Genomic DNA, 20,361 nt, shown 5'->3' on the forward strand with positions numbered 1-20,361 from the left:
TTTATTTCCTTCACAGTCTCTCTCAGCCTCTAATCTGGATTCCGTCCTGATTACTCTACCATAACTATACTCTTCAAGTCACCAATTATTTCCATGTTTATACAGGCCAAATGGGCTTTCCTCATCTCATTCTCAGTGAGTTCTGTAACACCTGATACTGCTGACCATCTCTTTTTTGAATTCTTCTTCCTTAATCTCCATATTTTAAAATAGATTCCACCCCCCTTCATCTGTAGTACTGTTCCAATTCTTCTTCTATATCTCTAATCATTTCTTCTGTATTTCCCTGGTAGCTCTGTTTCTCCTACAATATTACTCTTCATAGCATGGGTCCTGCTTTTCCACAGGGCTTTATCTTTGGTCTTGTTCTTTAGAAAATGAACCAGAAGCATTCAAACTATGTTTTGAACAGATGGATCAGTGGAATTAAAATCTTGAATTAAAATCCAAGCTGAATATTCTGAAAGATAAGGCACTTGGACTTAAAAGTTCTAGAAAGGCAATATTGGGAAGTGGCTGCAAACACAGATTCTGGAACCAGACTCTGCAAGTTAAGTGCTGGCTCAGTCACCTCCAAACTATGTCATGTTGGACAAATCAACCTCTCTGTGCCTCAGGCTCCTCATCTGCAAAGTGAAGATAATAACTGTACCTACTCAGGATTAAAGACTAGCATATTATAAGCACTATAAAACTATTATTAGATAAATTATAAGGTCACTAGCAATTAAAAAAATCAAACTCATTAACTTATGGGTCTATCTTGTAATTTGACATTTTGGTTTTGTTATGGTTGTTTTTCAAAACTTTTAAAATATTCAAACTCCAACAGACTGAGTCACTCTAGTAACTTTAAAGAGTTTTTAACACAATACTATAGGTCTTTAAAAGGACAGTGTTGACACATAGAAACACATATACACACAAATACCTACACACACACAAATAGAAGACTAGAGATTTCAGATTTCTAGAGTTAGAAGGAAAATGCAAACCTGCTCTAACTGAATCATTTTATAGATCAGGAAACTGAAATTAGGCGAGATGAGTGATTTGTCCAAAATCAAATAGTAAGTGGCAGAATTGGAGTTAGAATGCAAGTCACTACAGGCTGCATCTGTGAGTTGTTTAAAAAACATTTTCCCTCACATCTTCATGATGTGAAGAAATATTTTTTCTTAAAATGCAGCTTTGCTTTCAGGAAATGTTTTCTTACTCTGTTATGAGAAATTTGAAGTTTGATGAGAAGGAAACTATCCAAACTTTATCAATTATCAAATCCCACCTGAAGAATAGGGGTAACTTTAGAAGTCATTCTATTCTGTAGCTAAAAATCTATCCACATCAAAGTAGACTATATATTTAAAGATTTTTTCCATAGTTACTCAAATAATAAAAGTAATTTTAAACGTTCACTGAGAAAAATTTCCTTATTTGTTTCTGGAAACCTCATCTCTAGTAATCTTTTGAACAACAGGACATAAAAAATAAGGCAAAAAGTCACAAATAAATAGCAGTTTGAGACCTAACATTTATTTAGGACTTGCTTTACACTGTCTGCAGTGTACTGCAACAGACTTTGTAAAATGACCAGAGGAATAACTTTATTCCTGCCCAGAGAAAGCTTGCAATCTATAAAAGGAGCTTAAACAAATGCATGTGAAAAAACATCATAAAATAAAGATTACTAAATATAGCACATGAATCACAAAAGGTTGGAAAAGACTCAGATGGACTTGCCCACCATCCTGAAAATTTTGAAGACTTGAAATCATGAGTTATAAGTTCTTTGTGTCCATGGCTATTCTACTTACAAGTCTAGTTATAGAGACTATTGAACATTCATTTTTCAAACATAAAACAAGTTATATTACAGTTTATAACTGAAAAGTCCAAACAACAGAAAATTTTTTTAATGTTAGCTAGGAATCTGTTACAGAGCCAAGGAACAAATGACTAAATCCCCTAAAACCATACAACAGTAACTCATATTTAACAAGGAGCTTGAGATCAAAAGTTTCTCATCTCAAGAATCTGGCATGCCATATACAGAATGCATTTTAAAATGCATTTACACAGACACAAAAACCATTCTTCTCTATGAGAAGTTCTACAGTACCAATCATTAAAATATTGTCTATTTTGGCTAAAGTACTTCCTTTTCAAGACACAGCAAAGATTTTTTTTTTCCCCTCAACTGTTTTAAAAAGAAAACAGAAACTCTCAAAGTCTACTTATTATATTCCCTTGGTTTCAAATCTGAAGCTATACTGTAATCTTTCAGACCATTAAGTTATTCTTTACTATTATGAAAGCGTAATCTAATAAAGCACTTAAGCTACAGTCAGGTTATTAACAAACAAAATATTTTAATTGTTATATAATAACTCCAGCAAAACTGGCCAGGAGATTTGTCAACAAAACATACTTGGCTTTGGAGGAACAGAGTAATTTTGATATTTAAATATTCTGCATATATATCTAAAATGCAGCACCAGAATGTAAAGAAATAAAAAAATTGTTGTATTAAATTAGAACATCTCAATTATTGCTATTTCTAATGCATACCATTTTTGTGTCCTTAGACAAGCTACTTAACCTCTCTGTGCCTCAATATTTCCATGTGTAAAGTAAAACTAGGAATACTTTATTATATGTACAGAACTAAGATTATAAATGTGAAAGGAGTTTGTAAAGTATAATCAGTTCACTTCAGTTCAGTCGCTCAGTTGTGTCTGACTCTTTGCGACCCCATGGACTGCAGCACGCCAGGCCTCCCTGTCCATCACCAACTCCCGGACTTTACTCAAACTCAGTCCACTGAGTCAGTGATGCCATCCAGCCATCTCATCCTCTGTCGTCCCCTTCTCCTCCCGCCTTCAATCTTTCCCAGCATCAGGGTCTTTTCAAATGAGTCAGTTCTTCACATCAGGTGGCCAAAAAATTGGAGTTTCAGCTTCAGCATCAGTCCTTCCAATGAATATTCAGGACTGATTTCCTTTAGGATGGACTGGTTGGCTCTCCTTGCAGTCCAAGGGACTCTCAAGGGTCTTCTCCAACATCACAGTTCAAAAGCATCAATTCTTCTGCGCTCAGCTTTCTTTATACTCCAACTCTCACTTCCATACATGACCACTGGAAAAACCATAGCCTTGACTAGACGGACATTTTTGGTAAAGTAATGTCTCTGCTTTTTAATATGCTGTCTAGGTTGGTCATAACTTTTCTTCCAAGGAGCAAGCGTCTTTGAATTTCATGGCTGCAGTCACCATTTGCGGTGATTCTGGAGCCCCCAAAAATAAAGTCTGTCACTCTTTCCCCATCTATTTGCCATGAAGTGATGGGAACAGATGCCATGATCTTCGTTTTCTGAATGTTGAGCTTTAAGCCAACTTTTTCACTCTCCTCTTTTCACTTTCAGCAAGAGGCTTTTTAGTTCCTCTTCACTTTCTGCCATAAGGGTGGTATGATCTGCATATCTGAGGTTATTGATATTTCTCCCGGCAATCTTGATTCCAGCTGTGCTTCCTCCAGCCCAGCGTTTCTCATGATATACTCTGCATATAAGTTAAATAAGCAGGGTGACAATATATAGCCTTGACGTACTCCTTTTCCTATTTGGAACCAGTCTGTTGTTCCATGTCCAGTTCTAACTGTTGCTTCCTGACCTGCATACAGATTTCTCAAGAGGCAGGTCAGGTGGTCTGGTATTTCCATGTCTTTCAGAATTTTCTGCAGTTTGTTGTGGTCCACACAGTCAAAGCCTTTGGCATAGTCAAAAGCAGAAGTAGATGTTTTTCTGGAACTCTTGCTTTTTCGATGATCCAATAGATGTTGGCAATCTGATCCCTGGTTCCTCTGCCTTCTCTAAATCCAGCTAGAACATCTGGAAGTTCTCAGTTCATGTACCATTGAAGCCTGGCTTGAAAAATTTTGAGCATTACTTTACTAGCATGTGAGATGAATGCAATTGTGTGGCAGTTTAAGCATTCTTTGGCATTGCCTTTCTTTGGGATTGGAACGAAAACTGACATTTTCCAGTCCTGTGGCCACTGCTGAGTTTTCCAAATTTGCTGGCATATTGAGTGCAACACTTTCACAGCATAATCTTTAGGATTTGAAATGGCTCAACTGGAATCCCATCACCTCTGCTAGCTTTGTTCACAGTGATGCTTCCTAAGGCCCACTTGAGTTCACATTCCAGGATGTCTGGCTCTAGGTGAGTGATCACACCATTGTGATTACCTGGGTCGTGAAGATCTTTTTTGTACAGTTCTTCTGTGTATTCTTGCCACCTCTTCTTAATATCTTCCGCTTCTGTTAGGTCCATACCATTTCTGTCCTTTTTTGTGCCCATCTTTGCATGAAATGTTCCCTTGATATCTCTAATTTCCTTGAAGAGATCTCTAGCCTTTACCATTCTATTGTTTTCCTCTATTTCTTTGCATTGATCGCTGAGGAAGGCTTTCATTCCCTCCTTGCTATTCTTTGGAACTCTGCATTCAAATGGGTACATTTTCCTTTTCTCCTCTGCCTTTGACTTCTCTTCTATTCACAGCTATTTGTAAGGCCTCCTCGGACAACCATTTTTCTTTTTGCATTTCCTTTCCTTGGGGATGGTCTTGAAGCCTGCCTCCTGTACAATGTCACGAACCTCTCTGTCCACAGTTCTTCAGGCACTCTATCTATCAGATCTAATCCCTTGAATCTAATGGTCACTTCCACTGTATAATCGTAAGGGATTTGATTTAGGTCAAACCTGAATGGTCTAGTGGTTTTCCGTACTTCTTTCAATTTAAGTCTGAATTTGGCAATAAGGAGTTCATGGTCTATGCCACAGGTAGCTCCCGGTCTTGTTTTTGCTGACTGTATAGAACTTCTCCATCTTTGGCTACAATGAATATAATCAATCTGATTTCGGTATTGACCATCTGGTGATGTCCATGTGTAGAGTTTTCTCTTGTGTTGTTGGAAGAGGGTGTTTGCTATGACCAGTACGTTCTCTTGGCAAAACTCTATTAGACTTTGCCCTGCTTCAGGACCCAGAGATCCCACAGAGACTGAGACTAAGAATTGTGTTTGAGTGTCTCCTGTGGAGGTACAGGTCAGCAGTAGGCTAATGCAGGGGCAGGAGCTCTGGGTGCAGCAGACCTGGGTGTGGCATAAGCCCTCTTGGAGGTGGTTGCCATTAACCCCACCACAGAGCTGCCAGAACTTACACAGGACTGGGAAACAAACTCTTGGCGGGCACAAAAAGAACTTTATGCGCACCAGGACCCAGGAGAAAGGAGGAATGACCCCATAAGAGACTGATCCAGACTTGCCGGTAAGTGTCCAGGAGTCTCCGGCAGAGGCATGGGTCAGCGGTGGCCTGCTGCAGGGCTGGGGGCGCTGAGTGTAGCAGTGCATACATGGGACCTTTGAAGGAGGTCACCATTATCTTGATTACCTCCACCATAGTTTGGCCCCAGGTAAATAACAGCTGAAACTCCAATACTTTGGCCACCTCATGCTGGCTGAGTTGACTCATTGGAAAAGACCTTGATGCTGGGAGGGATTTGGGGCAGGAGGAAAAGGGGACGACAGAGGATGAGATGGCTGGATGGTATCACCGACTCGATGGACATGAGTTTGGGTGAACTCCAGGAGTTGGTGATGGACAGGGAGGCCTGGTGTGCTGCAGTTCATGGGGTCGCAAAGAGTCGGACGCGACTGAGCGACTGAAATGAACTAACAGGGAGGGAACATAGCCCCACCCATCAACAGAAAATTGGATTATAAATTTACTGAGCATGGCCCTACACATCAGAACAAGATCCAATTTCTAACTCAGTCAGTCTCTCCCATCAGGAAGCTTCCATAAGCTTCTTATCCTTCTCCATCAGAGGACAGACAGACTAAAAACCACAAGCACAGAAAACTAACCAATCTGATCACATGGACCACAGCCTTGTCTAACTCATCGAAACTATGAGCCATGCCATATAGGGCCACCCAAGATGGATGGATTATGATGGAAAGTTCTGACAAAATGTGGTCCCACTGGAGAAGGGAATGGCAAACCACTTCGGTACTGATGTGTTGAGAACCCCATGGAGGGTATGAAAAGGCAGAAAGATAGGACACTGAAAGACGAAAGACCTCCCCAGGTTGGTAGGTGCCCAATATGCTACTGGAGATCAGTGGAGAAATAATTCCAGAAAGAATGAAGAGACAGAGACAAAGCAAAACAGTACCCAGTTGTGGATGTGACTGGTGATGGAAGCAAAGTCCACTGCTGTAAAGAGCAGTGTTGCAGGAACCTGGAATGTCAGGTCCATGAATCAAGGCAAATTGGAAGCGGTCAAACAGGAGATGGCAAGAGTGAACGTCGACATTTTAGGAATCAGCAAACTAAATGGACTGGAATGGGTGAATTTAACTCAGATAACCATTATATCTACTACTGTGGGCAAGAATCCCTTAGAAGAAATGGAGTAGCCCTCATAGTCAACAAAAGAGTCCAAAATGCAGTACTTGAATGCAATCTCCAAAACAACAGAATGATCTCTGTTCATTTCCAAGGCAAACCATTCAATATCACAGTAATCCAAGTCTATGCCCCAACCAGTAATGCTGAAGAAGCTGCAGTTGAACGGTTCTATGAAGACCTACAAGACCTTCTAGAACTAACACCCAAAAAAGATGTCCTTTTCATTATAGGGGACTGGAATGCGAAAGTAAATTATAATGGCCGTATACATTAAAGGTATCCATATTTGTATATGAATGAAAAAGAAAATGGACATATAATGCTCTTGATATAATCATTAACTAAACTCAGGTTAAGTGACTCCTCAGACAACTCTGTTCTATTTTTTATAATGTGCTTAAGACCTGAATAACAGTATATCTTAAAGTAAGCTAACAATTTATTTGGAAAAAAGCCTTCTAAAATAAGGATTTTTTTTTTTAAGTCTCTCTCTTCTAAGAAAAGACATTTTTTAAAAATTTATTTTAATTGGAGGGTAATTACTTTACAATATTGTGGGTTTTGCCATACACTGACATGAATCAGCCACGGGTGTACATGTGTTCCCCATCCTGACCCTCCCTCCCACATCCCTCCCCACTCCATCCCTCAGGGTCATCCCAGCGCACCAGCCCTGAGCACCCTGTCTCATGCACCAAATCTGGACCGGCAATCTATTTCACATATGATAATATACATGTTTCAATGTTATTCTCTCAAATCATCCCACCCTCGCCTTCTCCCACAGAGTCTAAAAGACTGTTCTATACATCAGTGTCTCTTTTGCTGTCTCGCATATAGTGTCATCGTTACCATCTTTCTAAATTCCATATATATGCGTTAGTATACTGTACTGGTGTTTTTCTTTCTGACTTACTTTGCTCTGTATAATAGGCTCCAGTTTCATCCACCTCATTAGAACTGATTCAAATGCATTCTTTTTAATGGCTGAGTAATATTCCATTGTGTATATGTACCACAGCTCTCTTATTCATTTGTCGCTGATGGACATCTAGGTTGCTTCCATGTCCTGGCTATTGTAAACAGTGCTGCGATGAACATTGGGGTACATATGTCTCTTTCAATTCTGGTTTCCTCAGTATGTATGCCCAGCAGTGGGATTGCTGGGTCATATGGCAGTTCTATTTCCAGTTTTTTAAGGAATCTCCACACTGTTCTCCATAGTGGCTGTACTAGTTTGCATTCCCACCAACAGTGTAAGAGGGTTCCCTTTTCCCCGAACCCTTTCCAACATTTATTGTTTGTAGATTTTTGGATCGCAGCCATTCTGACCGCAGTGAGATGGTACCTCATTGTGGTTTTGATTTGCATTTCTCTGATAATGAGTGATGTTGAACATCTTTTCATGTGTTTGTTAGCAATCTGTATGTCTTCTTTGGAAAAATGTCTGTTTAGTTCTTTGGCCCATTTTTGATTGGGTCATCTATTTTTCTGGAATTGAGCTGCAGGAGTTGCTTATATATTTTTGAGATTAATTCTTTGAAAGACATATTTTTAAAATAGCAAGTATTTTTCAAAATTCATTTAGTCACTTCTTTTTTCAGCCAGAGAAGGAATCTGGCTAGAAGATCATGAAAGCAGAGATAAGTAAACGGCCAAACTTCAAGATCCATGTGTGGTTGTGAAGTCCCAAAACAAAAGGAGCTGTATCCTTTTGAAGTAGACTTTACACACTAATTTCCTTTGTTTGCTAAACAAATTCCTCTTGCCTCTGAAGATTTTATATAAAGGTACATACTAAACAAAAATTTCCAAGAAACAAATAATATACATTAAGAAAATATGCCACTCTTCTAAGCATGTATTAGGTATTATTTTAGGCATTAACTTAGAAAATGTCATTGTCATTCTGTGAAACTCTCCTTTATGGCCTTCCGTGGAAATAAACCTTTGGCAAACATTTTGAATCATTAACATCACCAGTCAACCTTTCTGCACTATTAGAGTCTTTCTTATTCTTTGTCCAAAGTTACAAGTTTCTGGTTCATGCTGCTTGAATCTGCAGAGATACTAGACACCAACCCTTCTCCACAAAAAAAAAAGCAAGGAGGTCTAACAACAATCCACTCCAATAATTTCACCAAGGTGACTTTTTTCTTAGCTCTAAAGCTTAGATTCAGAGATAAGCACAAAGCTGATCCATCTCCGGCTAGTACAACCATAAATAAAGCAAAGACAGGTCATCTCTAACTGAACTTTCTGCTGGAATTTGGCACTGCCCATGTTACTTCTTAGAGCAGCAAAATAGATTTAAATTTCTCTAAGCAAAACAGATGTAAATATACACCTTAAATGATTATGAAAAACAGTGAACTTTCCCTTAGTGAACCATACATAAAATTACTTTGTTCAATAAACACTGAGTGACTGGCACTGTGCCAAGTGTCAGCTGTAGTCATAAAAAAGCACATGACACTTCCCGTCTTTCAGAGGCCTGTGAGACATATGAGAAGACAAACCTCTGAGGCCAGAAACTAGGGACCAATAAAGAAAGAACTCTTTTAAAAAAGCAGGTGTTACGTGATATAATAAACAGTTTATGAAGCTCTAATGGTTGATCACAATCTTTTTCTCAAACTAGTAGTCCAAGCTATTCCTTCTGCATAAACTTGTTGGTACATTTAAAGAAATCCACCCTATTTCCTTGGTCACAAATGAATGGACCATGGGTCATGAGCCAGATTATTGCAGAAATCCCATATAATTATATATATATATATATATATATATATATATAATCAAGCTCTTTATGTTTGGGGAGTCTGAATAAGATATGTGAGAAAAAGACTAAAGTGGAATTACTGGAGCTGCTGTTGAATCAGGAATGACAACAAGCCACTATTCTAAGTTTCCATGAGGACTAGTGTACGTTCCAAGCTATGAAATGTAAGAGTTGGTTTATTAAATAATGGTATACTAAACAGTCAATAGCTACATCTACTTTTTTATATATTGAAATATTTGTTAAACACTTGTCCAATTATAAAATAATATGGTTTGCTTATTGGCTCCGTTAATTTTCATTTATACTAACCAAAACCTGGGGGCATCAAAATTCCTACACTTCTTAATTTCTAATGCAGTCACACAGTATTAATTACAGTAATTTCTGTCAATGAAATTAAGAGCCTGACTAAGACTTCTACATCTTTCTTTTTTTCCCCTTATTTATTTTTATTGAGATTTCTACATCTTTCTGCACAAGAAATGATGCCAGTTAACTTTTTGATAAAACTGGTAGTATATTTTATACTGAAAAAAATGGAAAAGAAAACTAAGCATGTAAGCATGAGATCATTATGTCTCTCATTCTCATTTTAGCAAGAACAAAAAGAACAATCCAGGACTTAAGAATCAAATTCCTGTCCAATGACATAGTCATCATGATAAAATTAACTTCCTTATCCCTACTGTCGAAAAAAAATAAAGCAAGAAAAAGTAAAAAAGGATGCTCTCTCTCTCTCTCTAAGGACTTCTAACGACTGTTATCTAGTTCAGTTCATGCTTATCCTCACATTTCCTTGATATAAAACACTAAGATATGATAAATCAGTAATTAGGAAATGAAAAACTCAAACAGAATGTGAGTCCAACAGTTTTCTTAAACATGAGACAGTTCCTTCCAGAACATCAGAACATTGGAGGGAGGGTGACAAATAATTTTCTAGTAGCACTTTTCACAGCAAACTAATGAGAATTAGCTTTTACAAATGTAAGAAATGTAACATATTCATTAAAAAAAAAGAACAGCATTCATCTTCCTTTGTAAAAACACAGTCCTTTTAAGGCTACGATAATTTTCTTCATAACAAATACTTGTTCTCCTCCCTAGAAAAATGTTACTGGTCATGATGTCAATCTGTGGCTTGACAATTGCTACTTTTAATGTATACTGTACTGTTTTCATCAAATAATACAGAAATTATCCCAAACCTAAGGAAAAGTATTCAGCTATTTCAGCGCTTCTTTTGTGGTTATATTCATTTATACACACATCAACACATTCGTTTTAACACCCATCGAGTCTCTTCTTCATAGTGCTGGGTCCCATTTACACTTCCCCCCAACATGACTGTGTCAACCCAAAGCAACACTAAGTTCTCATCAGCCAATAGAGTTGGAGCCTTGCCGAAACCCTGTTTTCAGCTGTCCCCTTGCTGCTGAAAATGCACTTTGAGGCTGGTGCAGTATAGAAACACACCGATTACATCTGAGAGTAGACTGAGCACAGGGAACTTTTGAGAAAAGGCAGAAGTCATGAGATACCTTCACTATAGTATCCCAAATCTCCTAACACATTTGATTAACAACTACACATACATGAAATGTTTGACCGCCCTAATCTTCAAGTCCAAAATTCTGAGCCGCTAAATATTTATACTTCAGGAAAAGAATTAACTGAAAATTTCAGTGATAGTGAGTTGTGACAATAATCAGAGAATGAATCATTTACTGTCAGCATATGCTTATTTCTATCATGCCTCTCTACATTCTTTAAAAAAAGAAAAACCTAGGGTACAAACTACCAAGAAATTCTAACCTATTCATGTGTTACTGGTTTAACATACAGCACTTTACGAGAGATATTCAAATGGCAAGTCTATGAAAAATGTATTTTCATTTTAGAGGAAAAGTAGATAGCATGAAAATAAGCTATGCATTTTACCCCATTTAGTCTAACATTTGTAACATTCAGAAGTGGTCATATAAACATTTTCTTTTGCATGAGTGACTAATTATCTTATACATTCTTCACTAATAAGAGTAAATGCTTGATGAAGGAGAGAGAAAAGAATAGAAAGTCTCAGTCACATAGATCCAAACATTCCACAAGTAATGTATTAATCAGCCCATAACTCATATTAAGCTAAAATTTAGGAAGTCCACTTTCCAATAACCAAATGGGAAAACCACCATAAAGCCTAAAAAGAAATTTTTATGTTTTTACTTCTCCTTTAGTTATAAGCAAACAATATGGCTATAGGGACAACAAAGAATAAAAATCAGTAAGCAGCTTATATTTTCTAAATATTGTCTGGTATCAACTCCATGTTCCTCTTCATAACTTGACCAGCTCAAAGTCAAGCTTGTATTATAGCACTTAGAGTGTTCCACTCATACAATTTATTTTATATTGCTTCCTATCGCATATATTTTTATCTTCCATCGTATACAGCCCAATGCCTTATGTACAGCAAGTATTCAAAAATATTTCTTTTATTCCTTCAAAATAAACTTACCCTTCGAAACGACACAACATAAAACGTGTCTCCCCTTCTGCGGATAGCTTCAAAGAAGTCTTGGTAACTTCTGGGTGAAGCATAGTACACCTGTAGCTCGCTCCCTGAGTTCCTGCTGAAGTAAGAAAATGGCAAAGTGCTCTTAAACCGATGAATTTCTATCCACTCAAAAATGCTTCCTAATCTAAGGTGACATCTGAATCAAGAATCTCTCTCAACCAAAATATTAGTAGCACTTTGGCAGCAATTTTTATAATAACATTTTGAAAAGCTAAGATCCAGTTCACTAAAGCTAAACTGTCATTTCTGAAAGCTCTAAAATGTACCAGTCCAGTGCGCTGCAAAGCATGTGAAAACAACAGAAGTACCAGCAAATCGACTTTTGCCTCAGTTTGCATGATTTTAAAATTTTGGTAAGAAAAATTAAGTGTGAGGAAAAGTTCTCTTTCAGCATTCTGTCAACTCTGTGAACGCACACTTGCTTATGAGGCTGTGCAAAAGGCGAAAAAGAGCTTAGGGTTTGGAAACATAGCTGTCTCTGAATTCCTGTTCCACCCCTCAACTGGGCATTCTGGGGGAAATCCATCCCTGAGCAACTTCATTTTCTCATCAGTAAAATGAGGGTAACCACATAAACCTTTCAGGACTGTCCCTGGGGTCAGAGATGTTCGTACCAACCATGTTACTCCTATGGGTCCTGTTGCACAGGAGTCACTCAACAATGATTAGCCACAGATACTAAAAATATCATGTCAGTGCCTTGGTAAAATTATATCTAAAAATGTAATACCTCAAACTACATCATATCCCAAAAGATGTACTCAAATGGTATTAATATACTTCTTAATAATATTTTCAGAGTGTTTTATTGTTTGGCCCAGTAAGCTAACACCCAAAAATTAAAGAGAGTAAAAAAATGTTTATTTTTCTTCAAAAACAAAAATCATATATATTTAATTCTTATAGGTTCTTCTATGTCTTCAAACTGTTATTAACTTAAGAGGAGGGAAAGATTGACCTAAAAGGAAATTTTAAATGAGCCATAAAAACTTCCTTTGAAATAATTTCATGTACTCAATAGGCCATTTCTAACTATAATATTTTACCTGTACAACTCTTATTATTTACGGTAGTTATGTTTTATAAAGTCAGTGTGAACTCTGAACGAGAAAACACTGAACCATTCTCCTAAGGGAAATACAGGTTAGATTCCTGTGAGCCCTTAGTTACAGCATTTTTGTGAACTGATCAACATATAACCTTGCTTTATATGTTTCCATTTAAAGACACTTTCTTTAACAAATACTGTTCACTCATTAACAAAGCACTCACAGTCAACAGCACTATAACCTGTGTACAAATGAAGTTTATCTAACACATGTTGTCTCTACATGGCACAATACAGCTTTCTCGGGCTCTTACAAACCCTAGGCAGCACACTTCAGAACTACGCTTGCGGGCAATTTTAAATGCTGAATCTACAAGCAAAAATCATACAATGTAAAAATACGGCACTAAATAGATCTCATAAAGGACAAATGTTTATAGTATGAGAGCTGAAACAGGAAGCCAAAGTATTGTTTTGCTGAAATTCACCTGGGAATGCAAATGACCATGAAAGTACCTTGAGTATTGATTGGGGGTACAAATAAATTTTCTCAAGTAAGAGGATTCATAAATACAGAATACATGAATAAAGAAGGTCAACTATAATTCACTTTAAAACATTTTTTAAAAACTGTTTTTTAAATAGCAGTTTAGGTTCAAGCAGTTTTCAGTTTTAAATAGTAAGTTTGGGATTAAAAGAAATGCAAGAAGGCAAAATGGTTGTCTGAGGAGGCCTTACAGATAGCTGTGAAAAGAAGAGAAACAAAAGGCAAAGAGAAAAGGAAAAATTTACCCATTTGAATGCAGAGTTCCAAAGAATACCAAGGAGGGATAAGAAAGCCTTCCTCAGCGACCAGTGCAAAGAAATAGAGGAAAATAACAGAATGGGAAAGGCTAGAGATCTCTTCAAGAAAATTAGAGATACCAAGGGAACATTTCATGCAAAGATGGGCACAAAAAAGGACAGAAATGGTATGGACCTAACAGAAGCAGAAGATATCAAGAAGAGGTGGCAAGAATACACAGAAAAACTATACAAAAAAGATCTTCATGACACATATAATCATGATGGTGTGATCACCAGCCTAGAGCCAGACATCCTGGAATGTGAAGTTAAGTGGGTCTTAGGAAGCATCACTACGAACAAAGCTAGCGGAGGTGATGGAATTCCAGTTGAGCTATTTCAAATCCTAAAAGATGATGCTGTGAAAGTGTTGCACCCAATATGCCAGCAAATTTGGAAAACTCAGCAGTGGCCACAGGACTGGAAAACGTCAGTTTTCATTCCAGTCCCAAAGAAAGGCAATGCCAAAGAATGCTCAAACTGCCGCACAATTGCACTCATCTCACACGCTAGTAAAGTAATGCTCAAAATTTTCCAAGCCAGGCTTCAATAGTACGTGAACTGTGAACTTTCAGATGTTCAGGCTGGATTTATTTTATTTTATTTTATTTTTAATTTTATTTTATTTTTAAACTTTACATAATTGTATTAGTTTTGCCAAATATCAAAATGAATCCGCCACAGGTATACAGGCTGGATTTAGAAAAGGCAGAGGAACCAGAGATCAGACTGCCAACATCCATTGGATCACTGAAAAAACAAGAGAGTTCCAGAAAAACATCTACTTCTGCTTTTGACTATGTCAAAGGCTTTGACTGTGTGGACCACAACAAACTGTGGCAAATTGTTCAGGAGATGGGAATATCAGACCACCTGACCTGCCTCTTGAGAAACCTATATGAAGGTCAGGAAGCAACAGTTAGAACTGGACATGGAACAACACACTGGTTCCAAATAGGAAAAGGAGTACGTCAAGGCTGCATATTGTCACCCTGCTTATTTAACTTATATGCAGAGTACATCATGAGAAACGCTGGGCTGGAAGAAGCACAAGCAGGAATCAAGATTGCCAGGAGAAATATCAATAACCTCAGATATGCAGATGACACCACCCTTATGGCAGAAAGGGAAGAGGAACTCAAAAGCCTCTTGATGAAAGTGAAAAGAGAGTGAAAAAGTTGGCTTAAAGCTCAACATTCAGAAAACGAAGATTATGGTATCTGTTCCCATCACTTCATGGCAAATAGATGGGGAAACAGTGACAGACTTTATTTTTTGGGCTCCAAAATCACAGCAAATGGTGACTGCAGCCATGAAATTCAAAGACGCTTGCTCCTTGGAAGAAAAGTTATGACCAACCTAGACAGAGACATTACTTTACCAAAAATGTCCATCTAGTCAAGGCTATGGTTTTTCCAGTGGTCATGTATGGAAGTGAGAGTTGGAGTATAAAGAAAGCTGAGCACAGAAGAATTGATGCTTTTGAACTGTGGTGTTGGACAAGACTCTTGAGAGTCCCTTGGACTGCAAGGAGATCCAACCAGTCCATCCTTAAGGAAATCAGTCCTGAATATTCATTGGAAGAACTGATGCTGAAGCTGAAACTCCAATACTTTGGCCACCTGATGTGAAGAACTGACTCATTTGAAAAGACCCTGATGCTGGGAAAAATTCAAGGCATGAGGAGAAAGGGAAAAAACGGAGGATGAGATGGTTGGATGGCATCACTGACTCAATGGACATGAATTTGAGTAAGCTCTGGGAGTTGGTGATGGACAGGGAGACCTGGCGTGCTGCAGTCCATGGGCTCACAAAGAGTTGGACACAACTTAGTGACTGAACTAAGAGATTAAAAACATTTTTAACTAATGAAGAAATAATATGCCATCATAATAATGTGTCAAAAAATGAATATATTTTTAACATACACATAGTAACTGAATAAAATATTCTGGTTACAGAGATCTATAAGTTACTACATATAACTGAACAATCTGTTTCTATAATATAATGAGGAGAACAAGTTTAAGATGGAAGCAAAGTGTGCATTTCAACTTTACTGAAATACTGCTGCTGCTGCTGCTAAGTCGCATCAGTCGTGTCTGACTCTGTGCGACCCCACAGACAGCACCCAACAGGCTCCTCCGTCCCTGGGATTCTCCAGGCAAGAATACTGGAGTGGGTTGCGATTTCCTTCTCCAAGGGAAAATACTAGGTATTTAGAATTCCTTAACCAAGAGCCTCCACACTTTCTCACCTGATACTAGTGGTTTCTGTGTACTGGACAGCCATAAGCTGAGAATTTGAGCCCTGTTCCAGAGCACCCTGAAAGAAAAGAAAATGTGTTAATGTTACAGAATGAAATTATATGAAAAGTTTCCTATATTGACTCATTCTATATTCACATTTACTAAACTTCATTAAAGTATTCTTAAAGTTTTTTTCATGAATATTCTGACATATTAAGTTTACATAACTAAATACCAATGAAGAAATTAGAACTCATTTGGTCATATTCTGGGCTGAAAGATGTGTCTTATGGACAGTAAGACATTTAAGGGACTTCAAGATATAGCCACAAAACTTAATCCAAGTATCACAGGTTTTCTGACCAGCTCATACAAGTATTACTGAATGTATAACAATTTAAGCATTAGTTGCTCAGGCATGACTGACTCTTTGCGATCCCTTGGGCTATAGCCCACCAGGCTCCCCTGTCCATGGAATTCTCCATGCAAGAATACTGGAGTGTGTAGCCATTCCCTTCTCCAGGGGATCTTCTCCAGGGATCAAACCCAGACCCACTGCATTGCAGGGAGACTCTTACTGTCAGAGCCACCAGGGAAATCATTAACAACTTGTGTTTGTCTCAAATAATTATTTTCCCAATGAAAATTTCCTAAAGTATGAAAAGAAAATGAAAGGGAAAGTCGCTCAGTCATATCAAACTCTTTGCTGACCCCTGGACTATACAGTCCATGGAATTTTCTAGGATAGAATACTGGAGTGTGTAGCCTTTCCCTTCTCCAGGGGATCTTCCCAACCCAGCGATACATCTCGCACATTGCAGCCAGATTCTTTACCAGCTGAGCCACAAGGGAAGCCCAAAGTATGAAAGGTCCATAACAAAACTAAATCCTAATGTTTACTTTTTCCAGTGAGTCAACTCTTCGCATGACCCTGATGCTGGGAGGGATTGCGGGCAGGAGGAGAAGGGGGCGACAGAAGATGAGACGGCTGGATGGCATCACGGACTCGATGGACATGAGTTTGGGTGAACTCCGGGAGTTCGTGATGGACAGGGAGGCCTGGTGTGCTGCGATTCACGGGGTCGCAAAGAGTCGGACACGACTGAGCGACTGAACTGAACTGAACTGAAAGTTTACTTTGAGTAAACACAAAGGTCTTCATGCATAAATAGACCTATAGACTAGTCCATCACTAAAGAGATCTCACCAGTGACTCTTCGCCTTCTGGAACCATTAGTGATCTACATAGATTATGGTAGAAACTTCTCTCCCACTTAGCATATGCTTTGCACTGTGTCTTCTTATATACCCTGGCAGCTTTGTAAACTGATCTTCAAAAAAGTTTTATAAGACTATCAGAGTTCAAGAGCACATTAGGAATTGACTTTACTATTACCTTGTCAGAGACTTAACTAACTTTAATCACAAGATACTAGCATTTGTTCGTTACTGTATCCATCCATTCTTCCTTCAGCAATCAAACTTTCATAGAACGTGCCTACTACATGTACAGGTGCTACAGAATTTGATTTCTGCCATCAAGAATCTTGTAGTGTAACCGGGAAGACAATACAGTATAATGCTAAAACACAAGAATATACAAAGGGTTAAGGGAAGAGAAGAGGGAACAATTTCGTTTGGTGGTAGATGGAACCAATATGCAGGGATGAACAGAGGGCTTCCAATTCCTGGCTCTGTAACAAGTCAAGGGTCTTATTTTATGAAAAACTAATGTAGGTCTTAAATACAGTAAGTGCTCAAAAATGCATTAAACAAAAGTAAAAAGAGCATACATAAAATGAAAAGAAAAAGATACTTAAATAATAAAATATTATACTTACTGATGCTTATCAAGTAGCAAATAAAGCCAAAATTAAACTACAGCTAGTGGATAATATAAATGTTAAAATAAACAGATTAAACAGCTGATGAATTTTAAATGATTTTGCTACTTTGGCACATATGAAATAAGCACAGAAGTATGAAAAAAGCCAGACTTCTTTCCATAGACTCAGAAATGAGTGGGTAGGCTTTAAAGAAAGCTGAGTGACTTACAGAGACAGCAGGCAAACAGAACCTCAACATGCATCTGTCTGTGTCTTTATGCTTAAAATGTCATTTCTTACAAACAGCAATTAGTTGAGTCTTCCCTGTTAAAAAATCTAGTTTGATAATTTCTCCCTTTTAATTGATAAGTTTAGGCCATTAACTTTAATTACTAATATAGTTGAGTTTGTTTCTACTACCCTGGTATATATTTTCTATTTATCCTAATTATTCTTTATTTGTTTATTCTTTTAAAGAAGCTGAAATATACACTTTTTTAGCATTCCATTTTTACTGCCGATATCACCTTTTTAGCTATTCCTTGTGCTCATTTTCAGTGGTTGCTCTAGAGATTATACTTTGATCTTTAAGCTACTAGTCTTCCTTCAAATATTACTTAAACAATATAAAAACTTTATAATTCCATTTATCCCCCTCCCTTTTTGTTCTTATTATCTTATATTTTACATCAAAACAAACTATAAACCCCACAACAAGCTGCTGTAAGTTTTGCTTTTAAAATAGTCTTTTTAAGATCTCAAATAGCTAAAGCAATGTTGAAAAAAAAAAACGGAGCTGGAAGAATCAGGGTCCCTGACTTCAGGCTATACTATAAAGCTATAGTCATCAAAAGAGTATGATACTGGCACAAAAATAGAAATATTCATCAGTGGAACAGGACAGAAAACCCAGAAATGAACCCACGCACCTACGGTCAGTTTATGACAAAGGAGGCAAGAATACACAGTATTAAAAAAATAGTCTCTTCAACAAATGGTGCCAGGAAAATAGGACCACTACATGTAAAAAAATGAAATAAGATCATTCTTTACTACCATACATGAAAATAAGGCCAAAATGGATTAAAGACCTAAATGTGAGAATGGACACTATAAAAGTACTAGAGGAAAACATAAGCAGAAGACTCTGACAGAAATCGCAGCAGTATAATTTTCGATCTGTCTCCCACAATAATGGAAATAAAAACAAAAATAAACAAATGACACCTACTTAAACTCAAAAGCTTTTACACAGAAAAGGAAACAATAAACAAGACAAAAAGATTGGGAGAAAATATTTACAAATGATGTGACTGACAAGGGATTAGTCTCCAAAATTTACAAACAGCTCATGATACTTAACAGCATCAAAACAAACAATCCAATCAAAAAATGGGCAGAAGACCTAAATAGACATTTCTCCAATGAAGACATACAGATGGTCAAGAGGCACCTGAAAAGATGTTCAACACGGTTAATTATCAAAATGGCTATCATCGAAAAATCCACAAACAATAAATGCTAGAGAAGGTGTAGAGAGAAGGGAACCCTCCTACACTGTTGGTGGGAATTTAAATTGGTACAGCCAGTGTGACGAACAGTATGGAGGTTCCTAAAAAAAAAAAAAAACAGAGCTACCATATGACCCTGCAATCCCACTCCTGGGCATATATCTGGAGAAAAACATGATTTCAAATGATACATGCACCCCAATGTTCATTGCAGCACTGTTTACAACAGCCAAGACATGGAAGCAACCTACATGTCCATCAACAGAGGGATGAATAAAGCAGAGGGGGTACACATATACACCGGAATATTACTTAGCCATTAAAAAGAATGAAATAATGCCATTTTGCAGCAACATCGATGGACCTAGAGATTGTCATAGTGAGTGAAGTTAAGTCAGACAGAGAAAGAGAAAAATCATATGACATCCCTTATATGTGAAATCTTTTTTCCTAAAAAGACATGATAAAAATAAACTTACAAAACAGAAAGACACTTAGACTTAGAAAATGGGTAAAGGGCTAGTTAGGGAGCTTGGGATGGACATGTACACACTGCTATATTTAAAACGGATAACCAACAAGGACCTACTGTGCATATAGCACATGGAACTCTGCTCAGTGTTATGTGGCAGCCTGGATGCCATCCTGGGGGAGTCTGAGGGAGAATGGATACATGCATATGTATGGCTGAGCCCCTTCGTTGCTCACCTGAAACTATCACATTGTTAATCGGCTATACCCCAATACAAAATAAAAAGATTTTTTTCTTAAGATAATAGTCTTTTAAAGACTTTGATATACACAAATAAAATAAAGATACTAAAACAAACAAAACAAACAGTCATTTATTTTTATCCAGATATTTACCCATTGTGGTGCTTTCACTCCGGATAATCTGGTGTTCTGTCTGGTACCATTTCCCTTAGTCTAAAAAACTCATGTTAGTATTTCTTACAGTGCAGATCTTCTGGAGACAAATTGTCTCAGTTTTTATCTGTCTGAAAATGTCTTTATTTTGCCTTCATTTGGAATGATATTTTTACTAATTTGCC

The 20,361-nt window shown here is 37.5% G+C and overlaps 1 protein-coding gene across 1 annotated transcript in view; it reads right to left on the minus strand.

Annotated features, from left to right (window-relative positions):
* The window catches only part of ATF6 (activating transcription factor 6), a 234,783-nt gene that overhangs the window by 122,844 nt on the left and 91,578 nt on the right, over positions 1-20,361 (minus strand). Inside the window, exons 14-15 of the mRNA XM_044944907.2 lie at positions 15,981-16,048; positions 11,773-11,887 (exon numbers count right to left, since the gene is read on the minus strand). Coding sequence (XP_044800842.1) covers positions 11,773-11,887; positions 15,981-16,048 — 183 coding nt within the window. The remainder of the gene's footprint in view (positions 1-11,772; positions 11,888-15,980; positions 16,049-20,361) is intronic.

The sequence above is a fragment of the Bubalus bubalis genome, chromosome 6, assembly GCF_019923935.1.
Source record: "Bubalus bubalis isolate 160015118507 breed Murrah chromosome 6, NDDB_SH_1, whole genome shotgun sequence".
Taxonomy (NCBI): domain Eukaryota; kingdom Metazoa; phylum Chordata; class Mammalia; order Artiodactyla; family Bovidae; genus Bubalus; species Bubalus bubalis.